General features: G+C 34.3%; 1 protein-coding gene across 1 annotated transcript; it reads right to left on the reverse strand.

The window, feature by feature from the left end:
- Window positions 1-548: 548 nt before the first annotated feature.
- LOC121115589 (uncharacterized) lies at window positions 549-13,901 on the reverse strand. The gene is given in 12 exon segments (XM_040709663.2): window positions 549-778; window positions 852-5,100; window positions 5,177-5,248; window positions 5,319-7,776; window positions 7,779-9,238; window positions 9,297-9,572; window positions 9,629-9,931; window positions 10,105-10,137; window positions 10,307-10,501; window positions 11,159-11,233; window positions 11,308-11,426; window positions 13,672-13,901. Coding segments are annotated over 11 exon segments (9,324 nt in total). The 5' UTR covers window positions 11,423-11,426; window positions 13,672-13,901; the 3' UTR covers window positions 549-690.
- Between the last annotated feature and the right edge of the window lie 224 nt (window positions 13,902-14,125).

The following is a 14,125-nucleotide window of genomic DNA, read 5'->3' on the forward strand; positions in this document are numbered from 1 at the left end:
GAAAGTTAGACAAGAAAGCATCTATAATTATAGACAAGTAAATATATATATTTATAATATAATTATTATCAACTAAGATGCCTGTTTGATTTATTGCTATGTATTATACTATTACTTTTTTTTTTTCATTTGTTTATTAAACGATTTTGAATCGTTATCACAAGAAGTCCTTCTTCTTAGTTTTTTTTTTTTTTTTTAACTTTTGTAAAAATATTTCTTTTTTATTGTTCATCGTCATCTTCCAGGAAGAATGGAGGGAGGGAGGGACACAATAAGAGGATCCAAAACCATAACCACATAAAGGATAGGGGTAGTAGGAGAGTAACGATGAAGATACGTAAGCAAGCAATAGGAAGAGTCTTTATATAGTTTCTGGATATACCATTTTAATAATACATAATATGAAAAAATTGTAGAGATCAACTTAAAAACGTAAATATATATTTTTTTTTCCATTCACCATCACCATTCCAGAGGGAACTGTCCAAAGTTCCATGTCATCATTTTCTTTCTTTTTTTCAAAAAAAAATATATATATCACAATCTCACGAGCATTATTTTAAACAACATTTTTTTTTGTTTTGTATCTGTTTTGCTTAGCTTTGTAGAGTTAAAAAAAAAAATCTAATGTAAAATTGCGCGCTAAATTTTTGTAATATGCTTTTGCTTGTATATATAGTTAATTGCCTCTCATCTTCTTATCGTCAACATTCGTTTTACTAATGGTTGAGGTTCACATAATTGAGGCTCACACTCTAACTTCTCATTTAGTCCACACCTGCAATACAAAAAATATTTCAAATTGTAGGAGATGAGGGGGGGGGGATAAACTTAAAATAATAATTACATACCTGCACTGTAGACAAGGACCAGAGGCGGATTTGACGATGGCTCCAACTTCATAAAAGTCTCCTTGGATCTCACATCCACGGACTTGAGTTGTGACGGTTTCTGGAGAATTTGATTCCTCATCTCCAAATAACCATGAGACTAGTGAATGTTTGTTGACTTGTTCTGTCACATTTTTGAATCCCATTGTCACGGGACATTCATATCTCGGACAACAAAATCCATCAATGATTTCTTCTCGACAACCTGGGATAGGAGGGGGACAGCTCTGTTGTAGACAAATAATGTCACCTCTGAAGCAGAAACAGAAATCACATGGATTGTTTCTAGGGATCTGTTGAGCGCTGACGTATACTTTTCCATCATAGAGACAAGCCCCTGGGCCTAAACTGTCCAAAGAGACTTGACCTTCTGCGTCAGATATAGGTGTCCCCTTTAATGAGTCTGCGCTTGGGTCTTGTACATCTTCTCCATCTAAAATATCACTGCTTGCAGTTCCAACTACATCTCCTGTGGTTGCTGAAACCGTGGTTGTTACGGGAGGCTCTGAGGATGAAGCACTAGGAACTTCAGTGGAATAATTTCCTGTAAGTACTTGGGAACCATCTTCCAACTCTTTATCTTCTTCATTATTATCTTCTATATCTTCATCAGTGTCATCGTACTCAATAGCTTCAAATTTTGTTTTGCATGAATATTTTGGACAGCAGACACCTTCTTCAGCTGAAAGAGCAGTGCAATTTTCATAGCCACTAGGTGGAGCGCATATCTGTGTAGCACAATTAACTTCTCCATCATAGCAAGAACATAGTTTACAGGGGTCTGAATCAGGAACATCACCTCCATTCTTAACTATCATGCCATTTAATATACAAAATTTCAATTTGTTGGTTGTTGATGACTTAGTAGTTGTTTCAAAAACAAAAGTTGAGCCATGTGGTTCTCCAACGACGGTTGAATTGGCTTGTGTCAATAAAGTAGATTCTTCAACAACCTGCATGGCTTCTGGCTCCATATCCTCCTCATTGATGATTGTATTTTTGCCAGTTGTTGAGCTCAATGTGCTACTCTCTGTCGTAGCTGAACCTTCATTTCCCTTGTTTTCCATTGAGGATGTAGTTGAATCATTTTCTTTATCTGAGGTTGCGTTGTCAAGACCCTTCTTGTCGGATGTAGCAGATTCAAAAATGCTTGGGACATTTGTGGTGGCAATTATTTCATCATCCTTCATTATACTATTGGCTGTGCTTTGGTTTCCATCAGACTCATCTTCACCATCAATATTTTGTGTTGGGGTCAATACGGTACTGAGGTTCGAAGACAGCTTCATTTTTTCTTCGTCGGTAATTTTTGGAAGCTCTGTTGTAACTTTGTTTGGCTCATTTGAAACAGCAGAGGTTAAAGTTTCATTCAAAGTGTTTTGATCTTCCGAGTCTGATTCACTTGAAGAGTCTACATCATTGGTATGTGTAGAAGCATCAATTGAAGAAAAGGTAGTTGTTTTGATCTCACTTTCAGTGGGCTTACTTTGGTTGTCTTGGGATTCAACAGAAGTAGCTGTACTGGCCAATGATGAATTATTTGTACCTAAATCCGTATTCTGAACTGAAGGAACAGGTGAAACCGTTGTAATGAAATTATTACCACCATTTTCAGACAGTGTATTTTCGTTTTCCGTCTTCAAACTTGGATCAGCTGTTGTTGGAGGTAAGTACTCATATGAAAAAGTTGTTGTTTCTATAGATTCAGTTGGGATAGTTGTAGAGACTTTATCATCAGAAGTTGAATTCGGTGTAGTGGTTGATAAAGACTCTTCGGTTGAGTTAATGATGCTAGTAGGTGTAGAAGTCACATTTTCATTTTGACTCTCAGATGTATTCGTGTCATTTCCTGAATGTGTAAATTCACTAGTATCCACTGATGAAGTTTCATCTCCTGCTGTAAAGTTTGATGAAAAAGATTCATTTGAAGGGGTAATGTCATTTTTCAAAGTTTCACCCGAAGAAGTGGTCATTTTTTCATCAGTTTCAATAGCACTACCAACAGTTGTTGTGTTCTCATCAGTTTCTTTTGAAGTTTCAATACCACTACCAACAGTTGTTGCGTTTTTATCAGTTTTTTCTGAAGTTACAATACCACTACTAACAGACGTTGCGTTTTCATCAGTTTCAATACCAGTACTAACAGTTGTTGCGTTCTCCTCAGTTTCTGTTGAAATTTCAATAGCACTACTAACAGTTGTTGCGTTTTCATCAGTTTCTTTTGAAGTTTCAATGTCACTAACAACAGTTGTTGCATTTTTATCAGTTTTTTCTGAAGTTTCAATATCACTACTAAAAGTTGTTGCGTTTTCATCAGTTTCAATACCAGTACTAACAGTTGTTGCGTTTTCATCAGTTTCAATACCAGTACTAACAGTTGTTGCGTTCTCCTCAGTTTCTGTTGAAATTTCAATAGCACTACTAACAGTTGTTGCGTTCTCCTCAGTTTCTGTTGAAGTTTCAATATCACTACTAACAGTTGTTGCGTTTTCATCAGTTTTTTCATCAGTTCCAATACCAGTACTAACAGTTGTTGCGTTCTCCTCAGTTTCTGTTGAAATTTCAATAGCACTACTAACAGTTGTTGCGTTCTCCTCAGTTTCTGTTGAAGTTTCAATATCACTACTAACAGTTGTTGTGTTTTCATCAGTTTTTTCTGAAGTTTCAATATCACTACTAACAGTTGTTGCGTTTTCATCAGTTTTTTCATCAGTTCCAATACCAGTACTAACAGACGTTGCGTTCTCATCAGTTTCTTTTGAAGTTTCAGTGCCACTACTAACAGTTGTTGCGTTTTCATCAGTTTTTTCTGAAGTTTGAATAGCACTACTAGCAGTTGTCGTGTTTTCATCAGTTTCTTTTGAAGTTTCAATACCACTACTAACAGTTGTTGCGTTCTCATCAGTTTCTTTTAAAGTTTCAGTGCCACTACTAACAGTTGTTGCGCTTTCATCAGTTGTTTCTGAAGTTTCAATAGCACTACTAACAGTTGTTGCGTTTTCATCAGTTTCTTTTGAAGTTTCAATAGCACTACTAACAGTTGTTGTGTTTTCATCAGTTTCTTTTGAAGTTTCAATACCACTACTAACAGTTGTTGCGTTCTCATCAGTTTCTTTTGAAGTTTCAGTGCCACTACTAACAGTTGTTGCATTTTCATCAGTTTTTTCTGAAGTTTCAAATCCACCACTAACAGTTGTTGCGTTTTCATTACTGTTTTCTGATGTTCCCGTTTCAGAACTGGGATTTGTTACATTTTCATCAATTTTTTCTGTAGTTTCAATACCACTACCAAAATTTGTTGTGTTCTCCTCAAATTTATCTACAGATATATTGGTGCTGCTTGGAGTGGTTGCATCTAAAGATGTTGTTGCACCTTCACTTATCGGTGTCGTTGATGCGTTGCTTTCGTTTAATGTAACATTTTTTCTGGATGTTTCAGTTGTTTCAACATTACCATCAGAGTCTGGAATAATTGTTGTAGTCATTGGGCTAGATTGAATTCCATCGCTTGGACTTACATTAGACTTTTCAGTAGTTTGATATGCAACAGAAACTGTTTCCATATTTTCAGATGAGGTTACTTCAGTTGGAGTAACTGTAGTTTCTTTATTATTAACAAATTCTGAAGTAGGTGATAAGTTATTCCCAATCTCGGGAATTTTATTCGTTCCATTCATTTTTTCCATTGAACTTTCACTAGATGGAAAGGTTGCATTAATGTTTGTAGCATTCATACTATCTATTCCTGATTCAGTGGGAGCAACCGTGGTTTCAGAAACATTTGAAGCATTAGTACTTGTCATTTCTTGAATCTCACTTTCATTTCCCTCGTCTTTCACTTCTTGACTCATACTTAATGTAGAGGTATCAGTAACATTATCCTTTGTTGTTTCACCAATTGATGTTTCATCCAAAGTAGATAAAGTAGTCTCAGAAGAAGATGGTCCTGAAGTTGTTGAATTCATATTTTTTAGAGGTATCTGGGTTGAGATTTCGTTACTAGATAAATCATCGCATTTAAACATTGGACAGCATTCTCCTTCGACAGGTACTTCGGTACATGTTAATCCATCCAATTGAGGGGCCTCCTTACAGGGTAAATAATCACAAATAAATTCTGTGTTAATACATGTACAAGAGTTGTAGCATTTGCTAGTAATAGGAACATCAGCTCCATTTTCATAAATAGTTCCATTTCTGTCGCACTTGCCTAAAAATTAGGAAATTGTTAGAAAAGAGATAAAATAAGAAATTGCTCAGAATTATATAAATAAATTTGAATTAACCTGAAGGGTCCAATGGTTTAGTAGTTACACTTTGAATTGTGACATTAGCCATATGATCTTCTGTTGTCGATACTGATATTTAAAAAATATGAATAGCTTAATTATATGAAGTACAAAAATAACATAATGGTGTTACACTTACAGCACTCATATTGATCGGGACAACATTTTCCTTCTTTGGGAGGAAGAGGTCTACAGAATTCATGACCCTCTAACTTATTACAGACCATTTTAGAACAAACAACTTGACCATAATTGCAGTAGCAGACTTCACAAGGATCATTGCTTGCAATATCATCAAAGTCTTGATATGTAACTCCATTATGTAAACAGGTTGATCTGATTTCCAATGTGGTGCTCTCAACATCCACAGTATCATCATCCTGAACTTGATTCAGTTTATCTGATTCAGAAAGGATATCTGGTGCATAGGTTGAAAACATATCAATTATTGAAACTGTAGATTGATTCGTGGATTCATAATCCTCATTGGATGTAGAAGTTTCATTTTCATAATCTTTTTCTTGATCAGCTTTTTGATGTGAAGGAACGACTGTAATGTTCTTAGAGTCATTCATAGAATCTGGGAATTGAATGGCTGTTGGGTCCTGAGTCATAATTGTTTCTTTTTCACTTTGGTTGACTGATTCATTGATGCTTGTTGTCGATGCATTTCCATCAGATGAATTATTTTGTGGTGATGGCGTGCTAAAGTCAGTTGTTGATTTTGTAGGGAAAGTGGTTTCATAATATGTCCCTTCTTCATCGTCTTGAGCAACAGCTTCAAAAACAAATGCATCTTGACTGTTATCAGTTGTTTCATTTCTTGGACTATCAGTTGCAGCTTCTTTCTGAGCCTCTATGGTTGTTCCCAAGGATGAGCTTTCAGTATCAATAACTGGGGCTTTTGATGTACCTTTAGTGGGCTCATCTTGCTCAACTGTTTTTAGAGTTGAATCTATGATTTTTTGAGAAGAAGCAGTTGTTGTGGATACTTGTTCCTCTAAAGAAATATTTATCATGCTGGTTGATGTGTTTTCAATCTTTGTACTCTCTGAGGATGATGGAGTTGTGGTGGAAGTACTATCATCTTGGTTATTTGAAGATTCATTTAACTTTGTCGCCTCTAAGGATGATGGAGCTGTAGAGGAAGTAGTATCATCTTCACTCTTTGAAGATTCATCTGTCTTTGTTGTCTCTGGGTATGAAGAAGTTGTAATTGAGATATCATCATCTTGGCTCTTTGACGATTCGTCTAGATTTGTCACGTCTGAGGATGAAGGCGCTGTTGTAGATGTACTATCATTTTGACTCTCTGAAGATTCATCTAACTTTGTAACCTCTGAGGACGAAGGTGTTGTCATAGAAGTACTATCATCTTGGCTCTTTGAAGATTCTTCTAACTTTGTAACATCTGAAGATGAAGGGATTGTGGTCGAGGTACTATCATTTAAGCTCATTGAAGATTCGTCTAACTTTGTCATCTCTGAAGATGAAGGGGTTGTTGTAGAAGTACTATCATCTTGGCTCTTTGAAAATTCGTCTAACTTGGTCACCTCTGAGGATGAAGGGGCTGTTGTAGAAGTACTATCATTTTGATTCTCTATAGATTCCTCTAACTTTGTCACCTCTGAAGATGAAGGAGTTGTATTATAACTACTATCATTTTGGCTCATTGAAGATTCGTCTAACTTTGTCACCTCTGAGGATGAAGGGGTTGTTGTAGAAGTAGTATTATCTTGGTTCTTTGAAACCCCTTCTAACATTGCGAATTCTGAGGATAAAGGAGTTGTAGTGAAAGTATTAGCATCTTGGTTCATTGAAGATTCATCAGTGTTTGTTGTCTCTGGGTATGAAGAAGCTGTAACTGATATATCATCATCTTGGGCCGTAGAAGATTCATCTAACTTTGTCACGTCTGAGGAAGAAGAGGTTGTGGTAGAAATACTATCCTCTTGGCTATTCGAAGATTCGTCTAACTTTGCTGCCTCTGAGGATGAAGGGGTTGTGGTAGAAGTGACATCATTTTGGCCCTTTGAAGATTCGTCTAAGGAAGACAATGGTATTTTAGTAGTCTCATCCTTGGTTAACTCAGAATTATTAGGAGGTAGAGTAGATTCTGAAGAAATATCAGGAGTTGTTGAATAATTTTTATTTGAAATAGAGTCCAAAGAGGGATTAGAAGTTGAGGATATATTCATATCAAAAACTGTTGTGGTAATATTATTTTCGACAGAGTCTTCTAAATCATCTTTAGTTTCGTTGTTCGATTGACTGATAGATGCAAAAGTGGTAGTGGATATTCCAAGATTTGTAAAAGGTTCTTGACTATCAAACTCTTTATTAGATGATGATGTTGTTGTTGGCACTTCATTAAATCTTGTTGTATCTGAAAAGTTGACAGATGTTGATTGATTATTTTCATTGAATTCACTGATTGATGCAGCCTCAGTTGTTGAAATGTCATAGTCGTCATCGTCTTGAATGGGTCCTACAGAGTTGCCACTAAATAATTCATTCTCATTTTGAGTGGAAGGTGTCGTAACAGCTACATTTTCTTCTGTCTTTGTTGTTTCCGAATCTTCAATTGAACTAGTTACTTGAATGGGTGAAGCTGTAGTAATTGAGAATGGTTTTTTTCATTCGTTTGAGGAGATGGTGGAGGTGTAGTAGATGTATCTTTCTGTGAATCAGTAACTGGAGTAGATTGTTCATCGGAGTTGTCAAGGGAGTCAATGGTATTGGAGGCTGTTTCATCATAAGATTCTGCATTTGGTACAGCTGTAGTCGTAGGAACCTCATAGAGAGCGCTAATTGTTGTTGTGCTCATTTGAAATTCCTTATCGTCATTGCCTGCAACAAATCCAGAGTCTGGTTTTGATATGAGCATAATATTAGCATCTTTTTCTGTATCCAGTTTGTCTTTGTTGTCTGATTCTTTATCCTTAGGAAAATGTATATCAGATGAGCCAGGAATTGTGTTTAATTCAATGTCATCGTCATTTTGAGTCGTAGTATCTTTCATTTCCATTTCCCCCAATAAATTATTATTAGTTTCAGGTTTAGTATTTGAATCCTTATCTTCAGAGGTTTCATTGTCAGTGTGTTGCTCTTCATTTGAAGTATTTTCCAAAGTTTCATTTTCATTAGAAGAATTATATTTTTCGGTGCTTGGTTCCTTTTCAACTTCTTGATCCATGAAAATTTCTGTAGCGTCCGAGATTTTAGATCCTTCAGTAACTTCTGAGGTTTCTTGACTTGGTGAAATATTAACATTATACTCATTTTCATTCTCCACAGCTTCGATACTTGGGAATTTTCCTGCCTCGTCAGATCCTTCTTCACTCTCCTCGTAGGAAACATCGGTGGTTTCAACAGAATCTAATTCTTTGTTATCCTCCTTTAATTCATTATTATCAGGAATCATGTCTTTATCATCAGTGGAGTGATCTCCCATCTTATTTGAGTCAATTGTTTCATCAGTGACAGGAAATTGAGTAGTTGTAGTTGTGGAAGATATGTTTTGCTCTAAATCATCGATAACAATACCAACATCAGGTTTATTTAAATCCTGACCATCGATATGTGTTCTATCTCCTTCTGATACCTCATCCTGACCGAGGGGTCTATTTGCATGGTCTCCAGAAACATTTTCTTCATAATTATCATAGTCTGAGACATCATCTTCAGCAATTTCATTTGAAATGTTATCTTCTTTAACTGATTCTGGTTTGACTGAAGCATTATCGGTTTCTTCTCCTTCTTCAGATGAATTTACAACATTTGGCTCTTCACATTCGTAGTTGGGACAGCATTCATCTTCTTTGACTGGCATCATTTTGCAATTGTTAAATCCAGAAGGAGGGTGAGCACACTCACGTTTGGCACAAATGATTTTTCCGTTGACACATTGACAAAGGTCACAAGGGTCTTCCATTGGAATATAGGTTAAACTTTCATAGTTTTCCCCTTGATAAGTACACCCAATAGTCATATTACTAGTTTCTATTGAAGTATCCTCAATGGAGTTCAAAATGGAATCCAATGTGATATTATTTTGTGCTAATAAAAATATAGGTCATAGGGATACATAATTATTTTTTTTAGAGATGATACTTACTGCATTTATATTCAGAAGGACAACATTCTCCAAGACTGGGGGCTTGAGGGACACAATTATCAGTTTTTCCTTCCAGTGGTCCCATACAAGGCTCAACGGCACAAACAACTTCATTTTGCATGCAGTAACAATGTTGGCAAGGGTCATTACTCTCAATGGAAGCTCCATGTTCATAAAAGGTACCATTTTTCATGCATCCTGTAGGTGCTTTAGATGTACTACTGGTTGTGAAAGAGGAAATATCGGAGAAATCTGAGGGGAGAACTAATCCATCCTCTAAAATAAACATATTAAGGTAAATGAGTATTTGTTTACATTTTCAAAGCACTTACCGCAAATATACTTAATGGGACAACAGGATCCTTCTCGCATAATGGGTTCACAGCCCTTGACATTCAACCGGCATTCTTGCATCACGCAGGCAGTATGATTTCTGATACAATAACATAACTCACATGGGTTATTTGGATCTCTTGGAATTTGCATTCCATCCATGTAGTTCCTTCCATCAATTTGGCAACCTTGTCCAGGAGTCATTAGAGCAACTTCAGAAGATGAGTCTGTGATGCTTGTTATCCCATCATTATCAATTATAGATGGCGGAAGAGTGGTGCTAGTCCATAACTCAACAGGAACTAAAGTAAGAAGTAAGGATTTTTGAGATATTGTTGAGATAAGTATGTACGATATAAACAGAAGCACTAAAAGATAGATGATGGGACAGGGACAACGTGTCTCGGAATTGTAACTGTTCCGATCAAGTCAATAGATACAAGAAAGAAACAAAGAAAGAAAATATATAACTTACGAAATGATTCACTTGCGTTTAATTTGAGAACTACTACATTTGTGTAATTATGAGAATAAAATTTGGAAGGAAGATTTTGAAGGAAAAGATCAGAGTGTGAGAGAGAAAAAGAGAAAATTGTATTAGAATTGAGAAGCCAATGGTTATCTATGTACCAAGTTTATTTTAATAATCATATAAAAGTTGAAAAATAACTCCTTACCTTGAGGACATGTAATGGTTGGACAGCACTGATCCTCATTCTTTTCAATTATGCATTTTTGCCCCACAGGTTTGATAAAAGGGCACACTCGTAAATAGCACATGAGGACTTGATTATGGCACGTACAGTTCAGACAGGGCTCGTTGGTAATAATTTGTTTACCCTCGTCATAGTGACGGTATTGGTAGTAGCAGCCTGCAAAAAAAAAAAAAAAAATGATATTTATTCGTTGAGACACAAATAGAGGGAAATCAAAATGAGATTTATATTACATCTCACTACCTTTCCTTCAAAAAGTAAAGAAAAAAGTCACAGAAAGTAATGTGTAACTATAGGGCATAAGTATTGTTTATTTGGATGTTTGTTTACAACGATTGGATGTTTTGTACGGTTGATCATGTTCATATTCCTTATTGTTAAACTATTATTTATTTACTAATATCACAAAAGCATTCAAGTTCTACCAATTATAGCTTAAGACACTTGTGTTTGTGTGGAGGGGGGCAAAGGCAAATTGACAGTTGACAGATTTTAATTTCTATATCAATTGTGGGATAATGATTTGTCATGAGAAAAATGAGCTTTTTTTCACGAAAATAAAGAAAGAACAACAAAAACGTGAATAATAAATAAAAAAACAACGACAGGAAATCAGATTGACCGAGATAGTAGTAAATTATGAAAATATGACCACAATGGATAACATTTTGGTAGCTTCTCACCGTTATCTTTTTTTTTAATTTTTTGTTGTTATTTTTGTTTATGATTATTGTACAAAGTATGCATTAAAGTATAATTAAATTGCGTATTTTTTTGCTGCTTTGCAAACTAAATGATGTATTATGAACTTACCTTCAGACAAATACTCTGTGAGATCAGTTTCCCAGGATGAAGTGGATAAAGCGGAAGAACCATCATCTAAGGGAGCTACATTAATGAAATAGGTAGAAAGGTTATGCCCCTTGAATGTTTAGATATATATAAGCGAGAAAGTATCTTACCCGACGACACACTTTGTAAGAGAAGAAGAAAAACGGACAAGCGGAATAATGGATTGTTGGCGGTGGCAATAGAGGAGGCCCAGTTATTGCTCAGGGATGAGCCGTAGCTCTTCATGATTCTGTAATGATAAAAAATCTTGGTTACTTTCTCTTTTTTCTTGCTCTTTTGTTAGCTTGCGTCTGTGATAATTGTATAATATTCACTCCAAACACAATTTCATCCCCGAATAATAGGGGGAACATGATAAAAAGTAAAAGAAATTTCTTTTCCTTGTTACCCATGCAAAATGATTTTTTTTACAGACATAAAGAATAGATTTAAACAGATACATACGAAAAACAAAAAAAAACGTTTTTTAAAGGCATAATAACAAAAAATGTGTATTTTTTGTCAATCATGGAAGTTTAAAACGCAAATAAAGACTTTGTTTTACATGTAAGACCAAGGTTCAATGCACCCCTTCGATTATTATTGTATGTACCTAGTTTAATAATAATAAAGAAATGAGCTGTAACTATTATTGGTTTCCCCCTCATTTCATTATTGACTTAAAGTAAAGACCCCCCATAATTGACAGTTAATATTTTTGGGTGGGTTGTAAAGATGTTGTATTTTTCCCCCAACTACCTCATCGGGAATCATGTCTTTATATTCAAATAAGGAGGCATTTAAGACAACACAGCAACACAAATGAATAAAGATACTACCTTCAGTCATCTGCAGATTTATTTTTATATCTACATATGAAACATAACAAACAGAAAAGTCGTTAACTTGATTACATTATATTATGTAAGGTATCGAATTCATATAAACAAATGATTTTAAAGCCTTTTTTTGTATGTTTGACAATAACTTATTGCCTCCATCTATTTTCTATCTTAAGGCCTAAAGATTATGAAACGAATTTGTATACACAAATGGACCTTTTTATACAGATTCACTTGCCAATCAATTATTGTTTACTCTCTTTTTAAGCCTACACAGGAAGGCCTATATTAATAAAAGCAATTATACAAATTTCATTTTATGATCAGGGGATATTAAAAATCAATTGTTTTGCCCCCTCTTTAGAACTATATATGAAAGCAATGGAATGAATTAGGTCAACCATTATATAGGATTTTTCATAATTCATCTTGATTATGTGGAATACTGTTACATAGACTCCTTCAAGTATCACTTCCGTTATAATTTTGCAATTGATAAACGTTGATTTGTTGCAAATATATATATATATATAGAAATGATGCCTCGTGATATTTGGCACGACCATCAGAAAGAGAGATCTTGATATATAAATATACAATGAACTTCCGGAGGAGAAATTGTTATTATTTTTTCATTTGTCTTTTCTTAAGACAAATGTTTAAGATCTAGTGGAATTTAATTGTATATATGTAGTCTTAAGAATTTAATATAAAATAGCAACATGAATTAGCTCGTGAACATATTATGTTTTTACTTCGACCAAGAAATATGTTAATTATAGCATTACATAAGAGGAAATATCTAATCAAACAATCAAAAGTGACCATTTCATGCGATTTGTTTTCCTTCAAGATGTGAAGAAGACCTAACGGATGTTGTGTTTCTGTTTCTAGTCCTCTAATCAACGATTACATATATATATATATTTAAGTATGTAAATTAAAAATCGTGACTTGTAACGATTCAGTAATCATTAAAATGTATAAATATTCTTAATGCAAAATAAATAAATAAAGAAGTAAAAATTCAAATGAAATTCAGTCGAGAAATGTCAATAAACTTTATGAAAAAGAAAAAATAATTTGTCAATGAAATACAAATTTATCATGCATATTTAAATACTGATTGAATTAATTAATTAGTATTAAAAAAAAGTCGTTCCTCTGTATAAGTGAACGGTTAATTAATTCATGCTATGATCAAATACATAAGGAAATTCATTTAGTAACTTTTTTTTTTTAGTTTTAGAAGGTCAAAAACTATTTTTTGATCTTTTTATAAATAATAATTGCTTTACGGTTCATTTTACTATGTTTTTGGTTCTAATGACGGACCAAAAATTACTTATAATCATCTTCCGTCTTTTGCTCTTTTTTTTTTTTTTTTTTTTGTGGTATCTGGTTCTTAATGAAAGTAAAATGGGGCATTGTCCACTCAATAAATCGAGTTTCACTTTTTACCTATTATATACATAAGTTATAACTTGCTTCCATTGCAAAGAGAGAGAAAGTATGAAAAGGCATTACAAAATTATTATCAATGATGAACAAAGCTTTTATGACCAATTAGTGATGGGATGATAACATAAGTATACATTTATAAACGAATATATATTATCATTATTTTAATTTTCCAATGTAAGGATGACTTACCGTTCGTAAAATGGATTCGTGTACTCAAATATTTATTCAGCAGAGACAATCACTTTTTAAATTTTTTTTTTTTGATAAAAAATTCTTCAAGATGTTTTTATAAAAATACAAAGTCTTATATTTCCAAAAAAAGTTGTCGGAGTTTTAAAAATGTGTACCAACTCCTATCTCTTCGTTGTTGGTGTATCTTGATTGTCTGAGCTACAACTGCAATGATAAATTTTGATGTTGCTTCTTTTAATTTTTTTATTGGGGAAATTTTTTAATTTTTTTTTTACGAGGGGTTGCTTACATAGGTAGTAGGTATTCTTCCTTTGAGCGCGATGAAACAACCATAGTCGGACTTTAAAGTTACGCATGTAAGTAAGTGTGTGCGGATCCAAGTATCTTCATCACCACTGTAAGAGTTTGTTCCGTTGCCTCCTGGTAATTTCACAAGTGGAATAGAGAAGAG

The sequence above is a fragment of the Lepeophtheirus salmonis genome, chromosome 4 (genome assembly GCF_016086655.4).
Source record: "Lepeophtheirus salmonis chromosome 4, UVic_Lsal_1.4, whole genome shotgun sequence".
In the NCBI taxonomy this organism is placed as follows: Eukaryota; Metazoa; Arthropoda; class Copepoda; order Siphonostomatoida; family Caligidae; genus Lepeophtheirus; species Lepeophtheirus salmonis.